This window comes from Cryptomeria japonica, chromosome 11 (assembly GCF_030272615.1).
Source record: "Cryptomeria japonica chromosome 11, Sugi_1.0, whole genome shotgun sequence".
NCBI classification, from domain to species: Eukaryota; Viridiplantae; Streptophyta; class Pinopsida; order Cupressales; family Cupressaceae; genus Cryptomeria; species Cryptomeria japonica.
Genome location: NC_081415.1, coordinates 240,280,071 through 240,305,759, shown reverse-complemented (window position 1 = coordinate 240,305,759; position 25,689 = coordinate 240,280,071). Strand labels below are relative to the sequence as shown.

The 25,689-nt window shown below is 36.6% G+C and overlaps 1 protein-coding gene across 1 annotated transcript in view; it reads right to left on the bottom strand.

Annotated features, from left to right (window-relative positions):
* Positions 1-217: 217 nt before the first annotated feature.
* LOC131064019 (uncharacterized) overlaps positions 218-25,689 on the bottom strand; it is a 46,433-nt gene continuing 20,961 nt past the window's right edge. The window contains exons 4-5 of the mRNA XM_057998044.2: positions 22,634-22,835; positions 218-794 (exon numbers count right to left, since the gene is read on the bottom strand). Of these exons, the coding sequence (XP_057854027.1) occupies positions 713-794; positions 22,634-22,835 (284 nt within the window). The 3' untranslated portion in view covers positions 218-712. The remainder of the gene's footprint in view (positions 795-22,633; positions 22,836-25,689) is intronic.

The window sequence follows — 25,689 nt, the reverse complement described above, 5'->3', positions numbered from 1 at the left end:
AATAGTTTGTTCTTTGCTGAAAGAGGAAGGCTGCTGATGAGCCATGATGGATTTGGCAAGATATCTGTTATCAAACTAAATCCTTAGAACTTGTACGAATCATGCACAATTGGATACACCTTGTCCCAAAATAGACATCTCAATTAGAACCCCAATCACCTAAGAAAATTGATTGACAATTACCCCATAAACATAACAATGTACTTTTCTAACTGGATTGAAGATAGATGGCCAATTATCTTTAACCTTCCTTCACGCAAATTATTGACTACATCCAAAGCAAGACTAATAGGTGACTACTCTACTTTGTCCTTCTGTACATTATGCCTCATTTTTTACTGCACAATACACGACATATTCTAATTCCTAGTGACTAACAATTATGATGCAGCCTGTCTTCAGTTATAACCTTGTTAAGAGTAAAAATTAATAGTTGTGCTTGCCTCCATTTTTTCAGCTATAGTCAACGTGAGGCATTTTGTTCAACAGTTTGTTTTAGGTATTTCTCCTACTAAGCCATGGGTTATACCAGACAGGACTAACAGTCTGCATTTTACAATAAATTCTCAGTGTTCTAATATAATAATTTTACTGTGAAAATTGTCAAAAAATCAAGACATAAGTACAAAAGGAAAATGATCACATTCTTTAAAATGAAAACTTTATCAGTTATCATCAGGAGAAAAGAAATTTATGCTTTCAAATTCAAGGTTCAAGATTCAGCGTTCGTCGTACGGTGTCGCTTTTTCTTTCGTTTCTTGAGGTGGACATCTTCTTGTTCACCTGAAGAGTTTCTGTATGAAACATCATTTGTCATGGGAAAAAAATCATTAGTCAACTCTGGATGCCAAATTCAGAAAATAAAAAGTTGATTAGCATGCCACTAAATCAACACAAAGCCATTTGATTAAATCATTTCCAAAAAGTATCCAAAATTATGCATCTATAACATGAAAGTAGCAGTTGCTCAAATATTACCTATGTTTAACGAGGTAAGCATAAGGATATAGGATCCACTTTTGGGGGGAAATGGGATTCAGTGTGGTTTAGGTTCGTACAAAAAATATTACCAAAAATTAACAAGATTATGAAAATTTTAAATATAAACAAATTTAACAAGCATCTATGACATGAAAGTAGCATTTGCTCAAATAATACCCATGTTTAATGAGGTAGACTAAGGATATGGGATCCATTGTTTTTTAGGGACATGGGGTTCAGTGTGGTTTGGGTTTGTACAAAAAATATAAACAAAAATTAACAAGATTAGGAAAATTTGAAATATACACAAATTTAACAAGATTAATCATAATATCAATATAATATGCATAAAATAAGCAAAACACCAAGGATAATTGGTAAACTCAAAGCACCAAATTATTTATGTATGTGCTTTATGTGTTTCAAATTGTTTTTTTTATTTTCATTTTCATTGTTTTATCTTTGGTTTTAAATATTTTAAATATTTATTTGACATTGTTTGACAATCAGCTTGACCTGGGGATCACAGATCCTTCTTGAAACATAACTAGACTGGACACTTGATAATAGAACAACTTGAAAGATACCCAGACCAATTCCAGTACTAGAACCATACCAATATGGGTACAGGTGCCTTGAGGGCAGTACACAGTAACGTAGAATAATACATTACAGCTCAATTATCTTTTGAAGCGGTTTATCCTGTGATTACTTTGTATTTGATGATAATTAGAGGCAATGAATAAGTATCACGTAGAAATTTTTTATCATTCAATTCTATTTGATATTTCTTCAATTGTCATACTAACTAAAAGTTCTCTACATTAATCTCATCAAACATATCTAAAAAATGGAAGGATGAGTTGTCTGCAATTAGTAGCAGTTAATCAACACAAACATTTGCACACAAAAAGATTAATGATACCTAATAATAGTGAAATCAAGCAAAGATAAGAGAATTGGCAAAATCTGGAGTAATTACTAACAACAGTAATGTCCCCACGGAAAAACCTCTAAAAGCCTTACAATCCAGAATATTAAGTTGATTAATAAAGCTATTGGTGAGAATTTATGTCTGCCCTAGAATTGATCTGAATGGATCATTAAAAACAAAATAAACTTACCAAGATGTAAATTTTGTGAACACTAAAAATTGGACCCAGGAAAACTATATGCAGTTGCAGGTATTGGACACATTGTGGGACAGGAAAAAGACGGGCAGTACCACGATTGCATAAGCATCCTGGATTGTCCAGGATTTGTGGCCACACGCACCAACAGCACATATGCCAGAACTCGGAATCCAAACTGAACAAGCTTGCTTTGAACTTTTTGTATCAACAAAACTTCTTCTTGGGTCAAGGAAAACTCTACTGTGCAAAGGAAACTAGATATATGTGACTGTATTGGTTGTCAGAAGGCATGGGAGGAATGAAGAATATTGTAATGAGCATGAATAGAAAGTTCCAGCTGTTCATAATTGGTCTGGAAAGGCTCAGACAATAGTGCAGCTGTTAGAGTAAGGGGTAGCTTACATCCAAGCTGTTGATGTGTTTTTTATGCACTTATACACAGAATAAAATACCAAGTATTTTATCCTCTCTTGAACAAAATCCTCTCGAATGCTAAGCTATGTGATCATACGAGGTGACTCCAAGGTTTATACTGTCAGGTCTTGACGTGTGGATAACTCCATGGTTTGATGTGATATTGCTGGAATCACAAGGGGGACTTACGTTGAATTTGAACTCTTGAATGCTGCTGGAACTTGAGATCTAATTGAATTGATTTGATAAAAAAAAAGATAAAAAGGATTGAGGGTTTAGAGAAATCTAATCTACTCCTAAGATCAATGATAGCACTGGATCACACTTGGATGGACACATTCCTTAAACTGAGCTTTGCTTCGCCATGTTACAAACAACTCCACAAAACCGATGCAATCTTCCACGGGAAATGAAAGGTTTTAATATCATGAATCATTCACCAAAATACCCAATATATTAGCGCAACTTGAATAAACATATCCACGATTGAACTTAGCACATTATAATGTCTTGGATAGCTATTCCCTGCAATTGAAAATCATCCAAGCACAAATAGCATGAACCAAGGAATTATCAACATCCACACATTACTCCATCACAATCAATGAACTTCATATAACATGAGGATATAACAAGAAACCATGCAATAAGTAGAAAAAACGCCACTATCCACCATGAATTCAATGAAAAGGATGTTTATTTACAAGCTTGGCAACAATTTCTGCCTACTCCTACTCTACTCTACTTCTAATGATTTGGCTGTTAACTATTGTCTATTAACTATTACAAATGAGGAGAGCAAGCCTTATATAGACTCCTCTTTACAAATGAATGGCCCAGATCAAATCCATATCAATGGCCAAGATTGAAAAATAGAAACCCTAATTAGGGTTTGTTACACCCATTACATAACATTTAATGCTTGACCAATGATAAAATTACATTTTCAGTTTAGGACATTACATTACATTTAATGCTTGACCAATGTCCATTATTGAATTCCAACCAATGAAAGATGAGGTTAGGTAGGATAAACAATATTCGATAAAGTGACATGTGTCACTTGCTCCACCTTTGAATAAATTAGGTTCAATGTATCTACATGTGTTGACCTTGATTGATGAATGAAGGTGAGTCATCACCACCTCAGCTTACTCCTTGCAACTCATCATGAGGTGATTTGAGATTGAGACAATATCTCTTGATAATCAGCATTTCCAATTGCTCTTTGATGAATGTGATGATAGACGTAAATGCTGGATGTCATGATGTCTCTTTCACATGTTGAAGTCTTTCTTCATCCTATAAAGTTCTTCTCCCTTCAAGGTATTGATCTTGAGCTTGTGATGATGAATCTTCACTCTTCCCTTGCAATGTTAATGACTATTGGAGTGTTCATCATGTGGAGCAATCCGCTTCCTTGCTTTGCTGATCTCTCCCATTGTGAAGTCTTCTCTCTTGCACTGTTCAATCTTCTTCGCCTTGCTGAAGTATTGTGGAGAGCTTTTCTTCTTTGTTGCAATGTTTCCTTGAGATGCTTGCAGCCTGCTCCTCCACCCTCTTCCTCAGTCGCCCACAAAACAAACGATAGCATCAAACACATATGAAATAGACAGATTTGACCAGCCCCTGATCTAATATGCATCCTAAATGATGGTGAAATGGTGACTTGATCTCTGATTTCATATCTGACTTTGTAATGTTTTAAGGTCTGAGGCCTGATTTGAGTTTCTGATTTTCATGTTTTATGTCTGATTTGCCAAAGTTGTGGAATTTTCCAGGTCATGGATTTTTTGGAAGGTGTGAATTTTGTCAAGTCGTGGATTTTGGTGAGTGGAGGATAGTCATCATCGTTGTTCAAGCTTGCTGACTTCAATCACTTAGTTGATCAATTCACTTAACCTTCGATATGATATTAATCTTCCTTCAATTCTCTCCAAGCAAGGGCTGAGCGAGTTCAATGTTTCATCTTCACTTCAAGGTTCAATCTTGTCATCTCCATGCTTGAGGCGTGGATTTTGGCAACTCAAGGAAAAGTGCATAAGTGTGACCTCCACATTGACCTGATCATCATTTCACTTTGCCTTCATTATGTTGATTTCCTCATTCAATTCAATCCAAGGTAATCCTTCATCACCTATCAAGACATTGGGATAGCGTCCCTTAATTTCATCATTGCCAACTATGACCCCAAAGTCGTGGATTTTGGTAGGTCATGGATTTCCATGGTGTTGTGACCATTTCACACATCGCCCCATTGCAAATGGGGACCCTTGCTTTTTTGCTTTTTAGGGTTTGTCTTTTTAGGTTTTTTAGGGTTTTGTCAGTTAGCCTTTGCATTTTGAGTGTCGCCGAGGGGATCACATGGATAGCAAGTCCGGCTTGAGTGATGTCTTGATCCTGAAATGTGGCTAAGTCTGGAATGTCCTGAAATTTGGCTAAGTCTAAAGTCCTGATCCTGAAATTTGGCTAAGTCTGGAATGTCCTGATCCTGAAATTTGACTAAGTCTGGAAACTGAAAAACCTCAAAAAACTAGATTTTGCAAAATAACTCCTGGAGGTCTGAAACCACTCTCAAACATCCTGAAAGCATATATGGAATATAACTTAAAGTATAAGAAACTTATACTTAAATGTTATAATCCATAAAAATTATCCTGATAGAGAGTTCAAAAAGTCAAATTTCGCTTCTGTCCTTCACTGAGGATCTAGAGCGAAAAGCGCTCCTGTCCCTCTCCAAGGGTCCAAGGCGAATCGCTCCTGTCCCTCACCAAGGGTCCAGAGCGAAAAGGCTTAGTGGAGTCATTCCTGACCTTGTTTGGACAAATTGAGACATCAAAGGCATGATGGAGGACAAAATGAACGTGATAGAGCATCCAAACTTGATCAAAGACGATGAAATGATGGAGTTTTTGTCTAGAAAGGTAAAAGTGCTCCTGTCCCTCTCTGAAGAACCAGAGCGGTTTTATTCATATACACATTTTTAGACCTTGTTTGGACTCGAACTCTTATTCATGGCGTGTAACAAGATGATATCTTCCTTAGCCAAGACATTTCATGGTCAAAAGTGAAGCATTTTGGCCTAGAAGACAAAATTCGCTCCTGTCCCTCACTGAAGGACCGGAGCTTGAAATCCAAATTTGCATTATCATTGCAAGATTTAAGTAATTTTGCGGTTTGAGGAGGCCAAGGGAAGCGAGTTCTGTCCGTTGAATATAACTTGAGTGGGCCACAAAGGAGAGAATCAACCCAAAAGACAATAGGCGCTCCTGTCCCTCACCAAGGGACCAGGGCGAAAATATCCTAAGGCATGTTCTTTCTAAAGGTCGAGCGAATTAAACTCAAGACTCCTATAAAAATGCCATTTTGAATGCCTAGGATGAAGTTTTGAACGTGGAAGCGAAAGATGCAAGGTTTAAAATGCAAGAGCGCTCCTGTCCCTCTCCAAGGGACCAGAGCGAAGTTGTTAACATTCATTATTTTTTGCCCTATTCCTCCAAATCGCATTAGATACCAAATTTGCCAACTTCGAGATTTTCGAAAGAGGAAAATTTTAATTGAATTGGCATTTAATAAAAGCGCATGGGCATTTAATAATTAATTTTAAGCCTTGGAAGATCGACTTTTTCTTTTTTATTATTATTAAGGCATTTAAAATTAATTTTTTATTAAATTAAAATTAAAAAAGAGAGCGCTTGAGGTATCATTTTCATTATTTTATTAAGTCGGCCTCTTCCTTTTTAATTTTATTTATTTTTTGGCCTATTTTCATCAAGTCGGCCTATGGGGAGGTGAAATGGTGAGCACTCTATATATTTGGGGTGTGTTTTTCATTATTCAAATCATTCATTCATTGTTTCAAGTGCGATTTGGAGAAGCAAAGAAGAAGTGCGAAAGCTGGCCTATTTGGAGCGAATTTTCCTCAAGTGTTGAAGACTTAAGGTGGTGGAGTTGATGCTTGTGAAGACTAAAGGAGGCGCATTTTGCTAAAGGGAGTCTTGATCTACATTTTGCCTAGCAAATTCGCCTTATTTTTGCATCATTTTTTAGAATTAATTCCCAAGTGGAGGTATGGCGTAATCACCTTGGCACCATTTTTTGAAGATTTAAATTTTGCATTTTGTTTTGAAAATCCTAAATTAGGAAATGATAACTCAAGATTTCTCATGAAGTTTCCTAAATTAGAATCTTGAATCTTCCTTTCTTCACTTCAAGATATATTATTAATTGTGAAATGTTGTGTAGGTATCAAGATGGCGACTCCCAGGCTCGAAGGATCTACAAGTCGGAAGGCTCTCCTCAAGGAAAATCAAGCCAGATCAAGGACGGTCTCCTCCAAGAAGATCAACCAAGGGACAAGGGCGACCTCCTCCAGTCTAGCATCGACAAGGACGGCCTTCTTTGGACTAACGTCATCAAGGGCGACTTCTCCAATCCAGTATTCCAAGGCAAGGTACATCAATCGTCCTGCACATCAAAGACACAAGAAGTCAGAGCAAAGGGTTCATTGAAGAAGCAGATAGTTCCAGAAGAGTTAATTAAAGCTAGCTTCTCAACAACATCAAATCGAATACCTACCAAGTTACAAGTGTCAGACGAGGTGGCATCCTAGTCATCACTTCTCCAGTCAGTGTGGTCCACCTCAACATGTCCAAATTCAATGTACCTAACTCATGGGAGGTGACACATACTTCGATGTACCTACCCCGGCTATTCATTGGTGGAATTTTCCAGAGAGGACATGTGTCCAAGCAATACAATTTTATCATTGGTCAAGCATTAAATGTTATGTAATGGTTGTAACAAACCCTAATTAGGGTTTTCATTGTTGAATCTTGGCCATTGATCTCAAATCGATCTAAGCCATCGAATTGTATTGAGGGCACTATATAAGCCCTGGCATTTCATTTTGTAAAGGCAATATAGAAGCAGATAGATAGAAATAATAGAAAGGAGTTAGTGAATAGAGAGTAGTTAGAAGGTGATTAGAATAGCAATTAGAGTAGAGTAGAGAGAGAAGGCGAAGATTGTTGCCAAGATGTTGTTGTAAAAGACTTGTAACTTCATTGAAGAAATGGTGAAATTTATGGGTCGATTCGACAATCTGCATAGTCTTTATATTTCTCATATTTGATTTCATGTTATTAGATGAGTGGAAGACATGTGCTTGATTGATGGTGAAATTCGTATATCCATACTACTAGCAGTTTGTTGATTGCAGACTTGCCTTGCGTAGTCAACTGGAATCGTTCAACTTAAGCCTAACTTCAATTATCGCTTCTTCATTGATATGCATCAGCTTGATGGTGTCTATGCCTGCAGTGATGATTTGAACATCATAAAGCTTTCCTTCGAAGATCGCACTAACCTTGTGGAGATGGTCCTGCGATGTCAAAAACAAGACTTAGTTAGAATTTCATCAAAGATCATTCATTGCTCTTACATTCTTAGTGTTAGGATTAGATCCTCTCTTCGCCCTCGTCCTTTTTCTTTTTTTTCAAATCTAAGACAGTAAGATCCTATGTTCCAGCAGTATTCAAAGGCAAATCAAAAGTTCAATCATCAAATGTAAGTCCCCTTGTGATTCCAGCAAATCACATCATACCACAAAGAGATTATCCACACGTAGAGATCCTACATACAAGAACCTTGAAGTCATCCCGATTGATCCTTTTCGCGATATCTTCAGCATTCGGAGACTTTACTCAAGAGAGGATAAGGTACCCTTGGGTATTTTTTTCTGTGTTTGATTGTGTACAAAATACACGTCAACACATGGGTCGTGGATTTTGATGACCCAAGGATAAACTCATTGACCTCCTCTCCAAGTTGACTGCTTCATCACTCACTCAAGATGATCTTTAAAAGACATTTGTTTGCAAATTTTGGAAGATTCTAAGGATAAATTTGATTAAGGCAACTCTCATCCCACATAGCTTTCAAGACTTCCAAGGTGTGGATTTCTTTCAAGCGTGGATTTTAGCACTCCATGGGTAAATTTGTTGATCTCCAACTCAAGTCGTGGATTTTGGCTCTCCAAGGACAAAATTGATCTTTCCACCTCACATCATCTTGAGCACTAAGGACACTAGATCATGGATTTTAGCAAATGGTGGACGAATTGTTGCACTTCACCTCGAGGTCGGGGATTCCACAAAGTCGTGGATTCCAGCCAATCGTGGAATTCTCCACCTCATGGAATTTTTAGTTTCATCCACACGTCTTTTTTCTTGAAATCCACCTTTAGGAATACTTCATATTTCTTGATTGATTGCTCCACTTAATCTCTATATGGTCATGACTTCATTGAGTTCATTCCTTGACATCCTTGAAACATCGACACTGCTTGATAACTTTCCTATCTTGACAACAACATTTTACTCTTTTCACTATCTCAACTCTAAAACTCAGTCCTATCGCTCCACCATGGACTCCAGACATAAAACATGACTCCCTAACTTGCCCACCTTCCGACCATCAAGACACTGCATCCTCTCACAAGCAAAAGGTTAAAGACATCAAAACTATTGCCAAGCTAGACGACTAAGGTAAAACAACTAACCTATCAAGCAAAAAGTGGGGGGGTGATGTGTGAAAATGGCACAACACAAGCATGCTACTAGTATTGTAAGAATGCATGGGGGGAATAAAGAACATTGTAACGAACAAGAATAGGAAATTCCAGCTGTTCATAGTTTTTTGGGAAAGGCTTGTTAAGTTTTATGATCAGATTAGATAACACAATAATTCACACAAATGCACAGATATTATCCTGGGAAAACCTTCCTCTTGAAGGTGAAAAACCCAGCAATGAAATATGTCTTTATTATCTCAATTATGTCAAGAGACTTTACAAAGAATTTGCTTCACTCTTGAAGCTATATATGAACGACAACAATTCAATATAGAGAATATACGATCTCTTATAGAGAATCGGGATTCCTTAGTTGATGCTCAACTTGCTGTAGATAGTCTTCTATCTTCTGTAGAATATCAACGAACTGCTGAAGAATACATTCGAACTGCAAGTAGGGAGAACACAATCTGCTTGAATGTCTTAATCGATGCCCTCAAAGAGAGAGAGGATTGAACTATATATACCCATTCATGAATGATGCCAATCAACACGATTCCTCCAAGGGTCGGCAATCATGTCTCTTCATTGGAGATTAGTTATACTTTAATCAACACGTGTTTAAGTTAAACATAGGTCACGTCTTAATAGCCACATCTCATAATCCAATGAGTGGCTGATTACACTTAAACATTTTTATAACCACAAATATCGGCGAGCCCATAAGACAATGCAAATATAAATTGATCCACAAAATGTCTAAGGCCGAAATTGGATTTGCAGAGTCAGTTTAGGGAAGAATCTGACCAACGCTATAAACATTAACAAGGCTGAGACAGTAGTGTAGCTATTAAAGTAGTAAGGAGCAGCTTACATCCAAGCATGCTACTAGCTTATTATGTGTGGTGATCATCCATATAGAGAAGTCATGTTTCATGTAATATGTAGTGAGCAAACATTATAGTACAATCATGAGACAGTTGCATGACTATTGGTACTCCATGTGAGCAGTTAGTTAAATGTTTGGAATTCCTAGTGAATGGTTTTTGTGGCTTTATGTATGGATGGAACAAAATTGGATTGGTTGGATGTTGGTGTGATGTGTTGTATTCTAAGGTGGGAAGTCATAGTTGAAGGCTTGACATTATTAGTCTACGAATTAAGACTGTGTGAAAGAGACCCATTCTATTGGATGTTATTTTTCCTATATAATACAATTGCGAATGTCTTTTAGCCAGTGAGTCTTTCCCTATAAGTATTCCACACAAAGATTTGCCTCATTTGCATCTGTGACTTTTGTATTCTTTATGTGCTTCTTTAGTCTTGCTCAATTGAATTGGATAATGCACATGAGTATATTTTGATCACATAATCATGTGTTCCAATATCCCAATCCATTGGTCAATTGTATCAGGGATTGAATTCCCAACAGATGATGCCTGATATCCATCCATTTATCCATGACTATGTTGCAACCACTGGCAACCCAAGTAGTCTTCATTCTCTATTAAAATATTAATCTTTGAATAGTTCTTATCCAAATTTGTTGCTCTCAATTTTGTCTCCCTTGGTGGCACGTATGATCCTCTTGCTCTTATCATCTTTTCCATAGCCTCCTTATAGCAAGGAGCATGAGCTACATAGATTGGAATGCCATTATTAAAAATTCCTATTTGGAGTAGGGATGAAGATCTCTTTGGATGGAATTGGGTGGGGAAAGGTATCTACTCTATCAAAGAGGGATATAGTTTGTTTTTTCTTTCTATTGGCCCTTCACCATTCTATCGGGATAAGATTTGGCATTATAAAGCTTGGCCCAAAGCTAAATTTTTCCTTTGGCTGTCCTATCACTATCGGATTCTCACTTGGGATCAACTCCAAAAAGAGGGGTTTCTAGGATCATTTCTTGGAAGGTGTGTTTAAAAAGGCATAATAGAATTTTCAATGAAAAAAAAATCAAGACCGAACACGGAAAGAGATCTTAAGAAACTTTCTTTAGTAGTATTGCTATGCAAAATAACTAAAATTCTAATGAGGTTAATCTTATTGAGCTTGAGAAATTGGTTTGATATTGGACAAATCTATGACATCTCTCTTCCTAAACCATAGAATAAGAATGAGATGGAGCACTCATGTTCTCCACCAATTGATAGGGTCAAATTAAACTTTAACGAAGCCTCAAAGAAGAATCCCATATATCTAGGGCAAGAACTTTTAATAGGAATCATGATGATTATGTGGTTGCCATGGGAACTCACTTTACAATGCTCAACTAGACTAATATACCAAAGGTGAAGGTCTCACTTTGGGTCTCAAGCTAGACATTCAAGTTGGAGTTTATAAACTAATTATTGAAGGCAACTCTAATCTTATCATCAATGTTGGAATATTTGTCATTGATGTCAAAGGCTTGTTGAGTGTGCTCAATTGCTGTTTGTGAATTTTGATTGAGCTGCCTGTGTGCCTGCTTGAGCAGCTTGAGCTGCTTGGTTACCTGCTTGAGGTGCTTGTATGCTTGCTGGAGCTACTTTGTTGCTTGTCTACTTAAGCTGTGTGCCTGCTTGTCTGACTCAGTTGCTTATTTGTCTTCTACTTGTGCCAGATCAGACTTTATGCCATGTCATGTTTATTTTTCATCATTTATTATCTTCAGCACATTCGTATGGAATAAACCGCTTAGTGGGAATGAAGTTTTTGGACTGAAGTGGCCACATGGATTTTGTATTTGCCACTGGATACAAAAGTAAATGAAATGATGCTATTAATTGTGTATGCATTACAAATTAAGGTCATGCAAAGCATATATTAATAAAATCGCAGAGCTATTTTGGCAACTGTTTTTAAAATCGAAAATCATCCTCTCATGCTTGTGTGTTTTACACGCTTATGTTCTTACGTTCTCTGTAGTGGGTTGGGCATGTTTGAATTAGAGTTTAGACGGCATGATGGAGTCCGTTTTTAGATATTATTTGTCAGGGAGGTCGTGTGTGGAGTGAAAATTCAGGTAGGCATCGAAATTCTTGAAGTTGTTGATTTTGAAGATGCTTCAAAGTTTTTCTTAGCGCCTTTTGTTTTTTACAGTATTGTGTATAAAAGAGGTAGCTGGATGAAATTTTTTGGTGGACCACGTTTGTAACAGCATTCACATATTTTCAGAAATATGTGCTGGACATTAAAAGGCTGTGTGGGAATTACACCGATTTAGAGTCGTTTTGAAACAAGTGCTATGTTATATCGACGGACTCCTGCCGTGTGAGTGGGGTGGTTTCGGTAATGCCTTTCTTCTTCATTTATGAGCCATCTCAGAAGTATGTGATTAACTCTTTAGCTGTGGCTTTTTATCAAAGTCATTTTTTTTTAATAAAAAATTTGGGATGCTATTCTTTGGTGTTGTGTGTTGATTTTTCAAGAGGGAGGTATTGTCTAATACGTATGGTTGGATAAATTAAAAAAATACGAACTCAGATATCGTGGTGTATGTGAATGATTTTAAAAATGATGGCATCTTATGCAGAGCACTTGGTAAGGGTGGTACCGTTTTGGTGGAGTTTTTTTTTTAAAGGTTGAACTTTTGTGTAATATCCGTTGCTGATGGTGCAATGAAATAATGGATTTTGGGCTCAAGGGATATTGTCCAACAGTTGGCAAACACGCTGAAACTCACAATTGCTTAGAGCAAATGAACAAGATGAATTCAATCATCAAAATACACAAGGAAAATACTTCAAATCAGACTTCGCTAGATCATTGACATTTCGTCAAACATATGTCATGCATACTTCAGACTTACAATTTAATAACCAGGTCTGTTACAATATGTTTCAGACTTAATTTCAGACCTTATTCCTCCTTACAATAGACTGCTTACAATGTCAAAACCATAGCCAACATTGGTTTACAAACGAACATGACTCAGAATTTTCTGAGTATTAATAGCAGCAAGAATTCACATATATATTACTAAAAACTCATTGTAACAAAGGCCAAAGAGAACCTGAATGTAGCGCCCTGCTGTGTAGATGAAGAAACCAGCAATATCGATGGTCTTTGTGCCTCCTTTGTGCCAAAATGAAGACTTTACCAAAATCGCCCCTGTTGCTACAATGGAGGTCTCAGAATTAACAATTTGACAGCTTCTAATTCTTCCCCTTTTCACCAAGAATGATCACTCACTCCCTCAAATCAAGATGCTAGTGACAAGAGCCGAATTCGATACCAATATGGACGCCTAGGAGCAATTTCATGTGTCCCAGCAGTCTGATCAATTTATCTTCAGAATTGAATTTGGGTTTGATTCCTTCCTTAAAACCCCTTCAAAATACCCCCAAGGGAATCGCCCTTTATTGCCAACATTAGTGCTGCCCTCCTTTGTGTGATTGATGCTCCAATGATGGAATAAATATGGAATCGTGGGTTTTGATGGAGAAACCCGATTTGTCTCAGATCTGAAAGAACGCCGAACTCTGATTATATCCCCTTCAATATGCTCCTAGAGAGTTCGCCTTGCTTCCTTTAACAATCGATGCACACTTGGATGTCAAAATAACCAATAGCTGATGTATTTTCCAAGATTGTGATTTTTTCCTAATTGATGGCAGTCTAAAGATGCCTGCAATTAAATCTCAGATATGAACAGGTGCTAACGGCTTCTTGAAAGGAATGAAATCCTCAAACATTAACACGATCTTCAACCCCTTCTCAAAAATCGAACCTAAGCAAAGTTGGCCCTTGGCCACAAATTAAGCTCAAATAGGAAGACCGGAATATCTTCCTCTCAGCTGCAAATTTGTCTTCGAAAGATGCAAATTTGTCTTCGAAAGAACACTTCACAAATTAGGTGCCGATGTAGATTCCGTCACGAATCCACTCCCAAGATGAAGAACTAGGGTTTCGTCCAGCCCTTCTATCAATCTGCTGAAGGTTTGCGTCCTCAAAGATTCAACTAATGCAAAGCATCAGTCAGTTCATCAAATCCATAATCCAAATCTCCAATGATCATACAATGAGGCTCAACCTCTATTTATCTTTTTTCTCCATACGTCTCATAAACTTCTAGAGGATTCTAGAAATGATATTTATTCATCTTAAAGAATTAATTATTTTATTTTAAGTCACTAATTAATTAATTAATTAAATATAAAGTCACCCTTTTAATTTTTAATTTATTTCATGACTTCATAAGAAATTAATTAATTAATTTCTCCTTATTTCTCCACTTAGCCAAAAGGCTAAAACTTCATAAGAGGCTAGAAAAAATGGGGACATTACATTTTGAGAGTGTGAGTGGTGATATAGATACAAATACGTTTTTGTTTAAGATGATTCAAGGGTGTTGCGCACAAGGAAGGGTATTTTTTGAGCTGTCATGAAGAACGGGGTGCAGAAATCATCATTTTGTGTTGATTAAAAATTTGGTGCTTCTTGAAGTTGATACGAATCAAGACATTTGTGGGTGCATGACATTTGGAGAGGGCTGAACGAATATTATGAAGTCTGCATTTTTAGTGTGTGTAGTGTTTTTGAAAAGTTTTCTAAATAGTAAGGGACAAGATAGTGATCTTTGAGTTATATTTTAAAAGTTGAAGAATCATATTTCTATGACAACAGAGGATGCAGCAAAGTGAATAATAATATATTTTCAACTTAATCAGATATAATTAAAAGTGTTTTGAAAGTTTGAAGTTGGTGCTTCAGATGTTGAGAAGTTGGTACTTTGAAGGGTTGGTGCCCTTTGTGAGTTGAAGCTCAATTTTGTATTGATTGGGTTGGTGCCCATTTGTTGAGATTAATAAGAGCCTGTTTATGCCGTGGTTTTTTACTCAAAAGGGTTTTCTACGAGAATTTTTGGCATCTGACTCTCTCTGATTTATTTCTCATATTTTATGCTTGTCTTTGTGGTTTCAAGTTTTAATTTCTTCAAATATTAATTCACCCCCCCTCCCTCTCAGTTTTTGATTCTCAATTGGTATCAGAGCAAGTGCCTTTTGTTAAAGCTTAAAAGCTTGAGGGTGGATCCTGTTTGCACACTAAGATGAATGCACTCAAAGGACTTGCAACGAATAGAGCTCCTCTGTTTGATGGCTCTAACTACACCTTTTGGTGTGTCAAAATGCAAGCATACTCGATGTCTATTGGTTTTGATGTTTGGAATTGCATTGTGACGGGCTATATAGTTCCTCAAAATTCTTCATCCATTGTTGATGAAAAGAAAGCTTTTTAAAGCAACGCAAAGGCTAAGAATTCTATACTTAGTGAATTGTCATAATCTGAATTTGTTAAAGTCATGCACTGTGGGAATCTGAATTTGTTAAAGTCATGCATTGTGATACTACTCAAGCCATGCGGGATAAACTTATGAATGCCTATGAAGGAGATGAAAAGGTGAAGAAAGCTAACCTTCAAACTCACAAGATGCAATTTGAAAGTGAAAATGAAAGATGATGAGAATGTTGTAGCCTATTTTCTAAGAGTAGATGAAGTAGTGAATTCTCTTAAGAGTCTTGGTGATAAGGTTGATGATAGTTTGGTTATTCAAAAAATCTTAAGGTCTTTACCTTTAAGATTTGATGCAAAGATCTCAGCCATAGAGGAGATGGTTGACCTTGATAAATTGTCCATTTACAAACTCCATGGTATATAGACTGCATATGAAATGAGAACAAACACAGAGTCTTCAAAAAGGGAGACTACATTCAAAGCTTCAAAGAAAGGTAAACAAAAGGAGCAAGCTTCAAGTGATAGTTCAGATGATGATTCAGACTCAGAAGAAGCTTTGTTTATAAAAAAGTTGAAGAAGGAATTCAACAAACAAAAGAAGAAGATGCCTCTTAAATGTTTTAACTGTGGAAAGGTTGGACATTTTGCAACCAAATGTCCATATGAGAATAATGAAGACAGCAGTTATGAAAAGAAGCCAAAGTTTAACCAAAAGAAGTATAGAGCAAAAGATAAGACTTGGAAATCCAAAAAGAGCCTTTATTCAAAAGAGGAAAGTGATTCATCTAAAGGAAGTGATGAAGAATCTCAGAGTGATGAGATTTTGTTTATGGCTCTAGAAGAAACTCACGTTGAAAATCAAGAGGATGAAGATGTTTTTGATGAAGAAGATGGAGAAGTGGATCTTGAACAAGAATTGTTTATTAGAATAATATCTTTATTAGTTCTTATTAATGGTCAATAATGTAATTTAATGTAATTATAGCTTGCTTCTATTTTGGACGTTAGTTTCATTATAGAAAGTTGGAAACATCGTTGTTGTATTCTTTAAATGATCGTTTGATCATTTCATTTAATTCATTCAATATTTTACCAAAACATGATATCAAAGCAAAAAAAAATTAAATTAAATTGTTTTTCTAAAAATTTCGAACGAAATTTTTTCACTTTTGAAAAACGAATTTTTTAGGGTCTGAAATTCTTTTGTGGCCTTCGATTTTTCTAGGTTTGTGTGGGCTAGACACAAGATTCCTCGCGTTTGTTCTTCTTTTGCCAACTAAGGGTTTGTGATTTCGCATGTCTCAGGCCATGATCTCCCTAGTTCGAGTTAATTTCTCGTGGCTCTGTTTTCATGTGAAGTCTACAATCGCGTCACGTCAGGCCTATGTTTTTTCACGCAATTTTTTAATATCACGGCTTGCAGTTTGCGATTTCCCGACAAAACCCACGCAACCACCCTCCGTCTTCCTACAACCTACGTATCTTCTGCAACATTTTTTTGTAAGCAGCTCAATTTTGTGCATGATGAGAGTTTGTGTCATGTCTCTTGCAACCGAAAAAAAAACCTACAACTTTTTCCGGTGACATGATTTGTCTTATCTTGACCTGCGGTTTTCCGTCTAGGATTTTGACCCTTTTTTGGGTAACCTAGGGTTCTGATTTTCTACGGCTAGGGTTTTGTAGAAAACCCTCTGATTTTTCAGCCAAAAATAATTTTTAAGACTAGATTCTTTGTGGGTTTTTCCCATACTTTTTTGGGTCTTCGTCAAATTTTTTTGGGTTTGTCAAAATCTATACCTTGGGATTTGTGTCAATCGTACTTCTTTCAAGTATCGAAGTTTGTACCTGAATCTGCCTCAATTTCTACATTGGAATCCATGCCTTGGGTTCTGTGCTCTTCAAAAATCAATTTTTCACCTCTTCAGTGAATCTTGTTTTCTATCTCGAAAAGCGTGCAAGATGGCGTATTTGACCAACATAATGTTTGGAAGGCAATCAATGATTTAATGGCAGAAATTACAACACATGGAAGCAGCGGATGATGACGATCTTTGAATATCGTCGCCTAGATGATCTTGTTCTGGGTAAAGAGTCTCGTCCTACCGTAACTGGACAAGATCAGAATAAGTTTGATAAACGCAACCCGGAAGCGGTCATGCTTATCAAACTTTCAATTACTGATGATCGACTGCCTCAAGTGCCATTCAGTAAGAAAGTTGCAAAGATCTGGACTATTCTGAAGGATCTCCATTAGACATCAAACAAGAGTCGTGCGTACTTTATAAAGAACCAACTATTTTGTATCATGATGGATGAACGTATGTCCTTACAGGAGCATCTGACGAAGATTTAGGGCATTCGAGATCAGCTGGAAGAAATTGGTTGGAAAATGGAGGAAGAAAAAATGGTAGTCATCACCCTGAAGAGTCTACCTAAATCCTATGAGCACTTTATAGAAACACTCAACATTACTTCAACTAATGTTGACTTGAAGTTTCTAGAGTTATCCACCAAACTTTTGCAGCAAGATCGTTGGAAACAACAGTTTGGTAGCAGTGCCACTTCGTCCTCCACAGAACAAGTCTTCGCAGCAAAACATTTTGCTAAGGACAAAGGGAAATCACAGTCCTCTGAGTAGAAAGGCCCTAGTCAGTCTCAAGATAGCTCGAAGAAGAAGAAAGTCAAGTGTAACTATTGCCACAAGTATGGTCACTTGATAAAGGACTATCAAAATTCTTTGGCTTTCGAACAGTAGAAGTAGGGAGGGTCTCAACCTAAGGCTAATGTCGCAAAGCGCTCAAAGCAAAAATAATCTGCCTTTTACCCTTTCATGGCAAAAAGACCTACAGATCATGTGAAGTTTTATGCTTGGTACATAGACTCCAGTGCATCTCAACACTTACACTCATCGGCGTGATCAGAGTTTGAGGAATCTTGGAGGACTCTCCAAAACTCTCCAGACTCTCAAGTCCTATCTCTAGTTGAGTCCACTTGCCACTGACTCTCGAGGAGAGTCTGAAAGAATTCTAGGGAGTACTCATCCAAGTCTCCCCCTAGGACTCTCCAAGTCCCAGACTCGAACTCCCGAGTTTTGGGCATAGACTCTTGAGTCCACTTGCGGGCCGCTAGGGAGGTTAAAAAAACATTAAAAAAGTAACTTTTCCTTTACCTTTTTTTTGTCCAATCTTGACCAAAACAAGGCTGAACACCAAAATAGGAAAGGAGAGGAGCATTTGAGATCCAAAAACACAATGTTGAAGAAACAATTCGTCATCATTTTTATATTGTAGCACCTTTTAGTTTGACACCTAAGAAATTGAGTTACATTAGAAGGGGAAAGAGGAAGATGTAGATTGTATTTGGTTGTTTTTCTCATTTTGACATATCATTATATGCAAACATTTATAAATTTATGATGTTGTTATACATTTGAAATTTTGAAACTATGAATATGAATTATGAAATTTCAAATATTGAGTGTTTGAAGATCATATGACATGTGTAACGTTTGAATTATGATGAATTGATACTCATATTAGGCTTTAATGTTCTCTAAATGAATTAGTTTCTTTTTTTATGGTAAAACTACTATTTTCTTTTTTGTTCAGTCTTAGCCAAGTTTTTTGTCAAGTCTATGTCTTGTCTCAAGTCCGAGTCCTATTTTGGGTTGTCGAGTCCACGTTGATTCCGAGTTTTCAAACTTTGTATCAAATAATCATCTCACAAAGCAAGATTTTCCTACGAAATAGAAGTACTAGAAGCCATGGCCACACTAAAATCTAAAGAAGCGGGAAGTATAGAAGATGGAAGCTCAATACTAGTCTCAAGAATACCAAGATTCAAATGACCAAACTTCTCCTCGCAAACATGATTCACACTTGATGCACAAGTGTGTATATTAGTCAATGGAACAGTATCATCATCAAAAGTAAAATGGGAAAAAGAATGCAAATGAAATGCATGATCAACCTTCCTAATAGCTATGATTTATCTAGTCTCCAAGTCCCTAATGTATAGGGAATTAGGAGTGAACTTAATTGTTTTACTTTGTCCACTATGTGCAATTTGATAGACAAAAAGGAGATTTGTTGACAAGGATGGAACACAAAGTAGATCATTGAAAGTGCCTTCTCCCATGTCAATAGAACTTTTCCCACACACATGCATATATGTGTTGTTACCCATCAAAATGTTTAATGAATTATAAGGCTCAAAAGAAGAGAGCACACCCATAGATGAACCTTTCCCACACACGCGCAAATATGTGTTGTTACCCATCAAAATGTTTTGTGAATTATAAGGCTCAAAAGAAGAGAACATACCCATAGATGATGCCATATAAATGAGATTCTCCAAAATCAAGGAGCCGTCTCTCTAATTCAGGACTTGTGGATGCTAAGAGTGCTCTACCTTTCATTTTCTCTATCCCACTTGCAACTCTTGTGCTTTCGAGGCGTGTCGGCTCATCGATCTTCTTTTTAGAGCACTTATGCTCACTATGTCCCAACTTTTTGCAATATGCACGTTTTTTTCCTCCCCTTCTTGGATGATTCCCCTTTGGAAGAGGAAGAGAACTCATGGGTATTTTGTGATGGTGATTCCTTGGCTTGCTCATTTTTTTGAGATTCCTTATTTTTCTACTTCTTGCCTTTTCTATTTGAATTCAGCCTTTGGATTTTGTGAGATAAGAGCTTGTGATTTGGAAGACTTCAATGTGCCCATGTGTAACAACTTGGCATGTTCCCTTGTGAGTGAAGTTGTAAATGCATCAAGAGTAGGCATATTGTGTGTAGTACCTAGAGCATCCATAGTAGCATAAAATGTAGAAACAAAAATTGAATAATCAGAACCTAGTTTAGCAAGGATAGAAGCAATCAATTGATCATCCTCTTTATCAATTCCACATTCTCATAACTACAGCCTAATAGAATTGAGCTTGTTGATGAAGTTCGGGATATTGTCAGAATTTGATGGATTAAGACTGATGAGTTCATTCTCCCAACTTGCACCACCTCATCTTATCGTACTTTACAAAGGGACCCTCCAAGATAGTGCAAATATCATTTGGTGTTGTGCGAGATGTAACATGATACTGAAGATTTGGAGAAATTGACAAAATTAAAGTACCATGAACTTCAACTCTCCTATCAAGCCATTTTCTTCTTTCTACAACCCCTGCGGGTGCTGGATCTATGCCAAATGTGATCTATTGTAACTTCAATTTGAGCAATAACAATTCCATTTGTGATTTCCATTCATGATAGTTATATGGAGTAAGAAGAACAACTTTTGGCAAATCCATGATAAAATCAGAAAATACAATGAAAGAACAACAATTTACCCCTCACAATACAAGCAATTGGCCCCTTTGTTCAAGAGAAAATTCCAATTTTTTTGCAAATTTACAAAAGAATATGCCAAAGTACCAAATCTGACTTCAAACTGAAATTCTGACTACTTGGAAAAAAATCTGCAAAGAGTGCATGTGTAGATCTAAAGATCTCTTGAATACCTTTCCAATGCCATAGGAATAACAAAAATCCGAGATTGAAGCGAGAAGTTATGAGCTTGAAGGTTGAGAAAACAGATCTGACTTCAATGGGGAAAACAAACAGCAAACAGAAAATTTTGGAAAAATTACCTTTGCCACTACGAAGTTCAGTAAGCGAACTTTTTGGTGATATCTTGTTTTTCAAAAATGGCATTTTGGATTGAAAGTTATGCAAATTTGAAAACAAACCCTATCTAGGGCATTGGGGAGGTAAAATAAGCCCCCTTGGGGCCAGCGTGTGATCTCCCATATGACTTTGTCGAGCATTGCATCAAAGCGCTTAGTTCTTGGTTTGTATGCACTAAGTGCCCTTTAAGCCGTGGAGCGCAATGCACACATTGCCGACGGCCCTACTAAAAGTACAGTACGACAAATCTGCAAACTTTTTTGTTTTTTTTTTACTTGACTGATATATATATATATAATTTCAAAAGAATTTTTTTTTTTTAACTTTTGAAAAAATTCAAAGTTTACGTGATTAACCTAGATTTTCTAATGCCAGTACCAAATAGTGATGACGTGGGTCACACAGCAAGTCATGAGACAAGGCAAGGACGCTAAAAAAACAATAGATCAAATTTTCTCCAATGCATATCGAGTTTACTGTCGATCCTTATAGATTTGGCCCTTTTGGACTCGAAGGTGCAATCCAATTTGCACCAAAGTGTTCCCAGCAAAATCTCAAGCCTGATTAACTCCTAGATTTGAGAAGCGACTTGCAAATCTGAATCTTTGATACCATGTTAAAGTCACCAATGGACTCAATTCTCCAATATCACCTACAAAAACCAAAAGATGCCTTCCACAAGAGAGCAACAAGAGAAAAATTATGCTTGATTATGGGCACAATGGATTGGATTATGTGATCAATGTACATATGTCTTGCTTATATAGGCAAGGTTAAGAGATGGGACTAGACAAGAGTCTTAATCCTATGACATGAGACAACTAAAGATAAGATAAGATGACAACTAAGGCCTTCTAGAAAGATTTCTAGGTTCCTAACTAAACATATGAACATGTGTGAAAAGGGCCTAACTAATATCTTGTTAGATAATGTGCCTTCTTCACACAACAAAGAGGGAAATCCGTTAGGAAACACCCCTCTTCACACCAACACAAACCTGTACTCATACCCAAGGGAAAAAAATTTAACGTACCACTATATCCAAACCCTATACACATACGGTGTACCCGTTCCCATATGAGGACAAACAACTTAAGTGTATTCTAGTATTCCAATATGTACAACACAACGTTTTACCCACATTAACATTTTTAACATAAAATACAAAGTTTGTCTTAATTACATGTGGAAGAAAGCAATTTCAAGGCATATTTAGGAGAAATTCCTCAGCTCTAATTAAGAAATAAACATGGAAGTATCCATTGATTACATGAGCATTGCAACAACAGATATCAAAAATACTTGTAACCTTATGCAGGCCAGCCAACACAGTCTTAATTAGCCTAATTTTCAAATTCAATAAATGTCACCTCTAGGTTCATTCTACCAACTGTAGATTAATTCAAAAATCCCACTAGAACAAATGAACATAATTCAAAAACATAAAGAATATGCAACATTATAACCCAATTGGAATATGTTCAAACTTCAGACCACTATTATTACTGACATTACTAACTTCATAACCCATTTGGAATATGAAATACAACATGATATTTGCTAACATCCTTCACTTCTGGTTATGAACCTTAAAACATTACTCTAGCAATATCACTATATTGCAAAAAAGCACATACCTTTTCCGTTTTGTCACATCTGATGTAGTCATCTCCTCCAATTCTACTTTAACAATTGGTTTAATGTGATTGTGTTCTCTTTCTTTCTCTAATGGAATCCTTCCCTCATCCTTCTCTGATGGAACCGTTGGAGTCTCGACTACGTCTCCTAGGGAATGGGCATTCTTCAAACTCTCCTTTACAAATTCTTCTAAGAGTAAACCTGGAATGGTCCAATATTAGTTGCAATATCTCCAAGAAAAACACACACACACACATTCACACAGAGAAATTCTCGAAACTAATAGCCAAGAGTCCTGGTAATTAGAAAGTATACGATAAACTAATACAATTAGCTCACCAACACCTGTTGCAATTGACTAGGGTGTTGCTCCTATAATTTTCTTCTTGGTGTTACCTAAAAGTCCATTTGCAAAAACAAGAAAAAAACTGAAGGAATTTGTGAAGTTATCTGGCAACAAAAAAACTAAAGAAAAGCAAACAGTAGATACATGTCTTATAAGATAAGAAAGCTAGCTCTCCTACATAAACTAAAACATTTGATTAGTTTCCAACTTAGCCGATGTGTTACTGTTTAGTATAAGGAGAAGAGTACCGTTAGATTCTCCAGTCCAAAGGTGGTTAAACCAGATCCATTTAACAGCTCTTCAGCTGGACAAGACTTACTCTAAGCTCAAGAGTTGAAACCCTGTAAGGAGATGCTTGATCAAACGATTCAAGCAATTTGCATGTAGAATTCTTATGGAGGATAGGAAAACCATTTAAAAAATTGATAATGAATATTATGTGCTATTTAGGTATATAAGTGGTGCACCTGGAACTGATAAGGCATTTAATAGTTGATATAAAACATCATAATCAATATGTGTTTTTTCTTTCAAGGGATCAATATAATTATATTTAAAGTCAATCTATCTCAGATACCTCTGGAATTGATTTAGGTGTTTCCAGTTGCAAATCATGATCAAGGCAAAGAGGAGAGCTTTCTGGTTGCTCCATGGACTTTTCTATAGTTCTTGGAAAGGCAAACATCAGGTTCTAGATGTTTTTGGTGCATATTGATTCTATTTTTGTTTATGCTCCCCACCCCATCGCCATCTACTATTTTCTCTGTGTGTACAATCAAGAGGGCCATTCTGAAGTAATGTACCAGCAAAGCAGAAGATTGTGAAGGCTTCCATACTAAAAATTCATTCAAATAGGGTGTGGATCCTCTAGTCCACAACTTTGGCAAAAGCTTTTAATAAGGTGGTTTGTCCTGGCTTTCCGCAGTCTTGGTCTCAACATTGAATTCACCCTATTCATAAATCTAGAGAACTTGCCAATCTTGGTAACTACAAATCATGATTGGACATACATTTACCAGACTTTATGCCATATTGTTGGACATGAAATTTTCTGAGCGCCTAGAGAGAGGTAATTTTACAACTCGAGGGCAAGCCAGCTCTAGGAAGAACCATAGTTACAAGACTCGGACTCAGCAAGCTGATTTTTGACTCGGACTCGGGCTTGGCACCCAGACTCGGCAAAAACTTGACCAAGACTCAGAAAATTGAAAAACCCAAGAAATTCAAAGATTTTTAAGCACTTAAAACTTGTTTCATGCATCCTTTAATTAATAAACCTTAGACACAATAATCTCATCAAATAGAAGCTACTTTGAAGTGAAACTAAAAGAAGGTTCTCATATTGGATAAATATCATCCCAAAGCTTCTCAAAAGTGGTAAGCATCTCACAACAGCAAACAGATTGAACAAATGGATCCCAAGATAAGAATTCATTTAGTGCTATGGACAGCAACTCATCATCATTGACCTTTCCCACTGTAGCAACAAGTTGATCCGATGTTTAATGATCTTCATAAGGTAACAGCCATCATGTTTGTATCATTCTTGTATGTGGCACTAAGATTGTTCTTTGGCAGCATCTTCCAGGAAGTATTCATGATAGTGTCCTCTCTACGATGTGAGGGACCAAATGGTCTTTCACCAAAACTAGGATGATTTTCTTTGCCTTAGCCAACTTTTTGTTATGCTCAGTCAATTAAACAAGATTGTTAGGAGGTGCAGTCTTAGCTTCCACAAAAAGTCAATCAACTTCTTACAATAGCTTTTGCAATCTACACTTCCAAGGTGTAGAATTAGAAGTGCCCTCTAGACTATCACACTCTCTAAGACTGAAATAAGTAGTGAATCTTTTGACAATTCCATCTAACATGTAGTGCTGCACTCCCTACAAGGACCTAAAAGTTTTCAGTCAATGTGCTCTAAAATCATGTTAATTTTCAGACCATGGTAAGTAGATTCTGAATTCAAAAAGGCAATTGTAACTACAAACTTGAGTGCAATAACTCATAAATACACACCACTGAAAATACTAACAAAAACAATCAAAAAAATTGTCATTTACTAAACTGAAACTAAATTACTCTCAAATGTCATACCTCTTCTGTATTATATACTTTTTTGGCTGCTAGGTTATGTGCCCAGGATATATTTTTTAGACTTACAGATCTTCTAGTTTTTAAACGCATCTGAGTTTTTAATTTTTTTATATTCACCTTTTGTCCAAGTTAAAACAAACCATTTTCTATTATTTTTGTTTTATATTTTTTGCTGGGTGCGGCAGAGTCTGAGGCTCGAGAATCAACGAGTTTGCTGAGTCTGCACTCATAAATACACACCACTGAAAATACTAACAAAAACAAGCAAAAAAACTGTCATTTACTAAACTGAAACTAAATTACACTCAAATGTCATACCTCTTCTGTATTATATACTTTTTTGGCTGCTAGGTTATGTGCCCAGGATATATTTTTTAGACTGACAGATCTTCTAGTTTTTAAACGCATCTAACTGAGTTTTTAATTTTTTAATATTCACCTTTTGTCCAAGTTAAAACAAACCATTTTTTATTATTTTGGTTTTTTTATTTTTTGCTGGGTACGGCAAAGTCTGAGGCTCGAGACTCGGCCAGACTCGACCAAGTCCGAGTCTAGAGTCTTCTGGACTCTGCAGAGTCAACCCGCCTCTGGACTCATAGAGTCTGGGCTAGC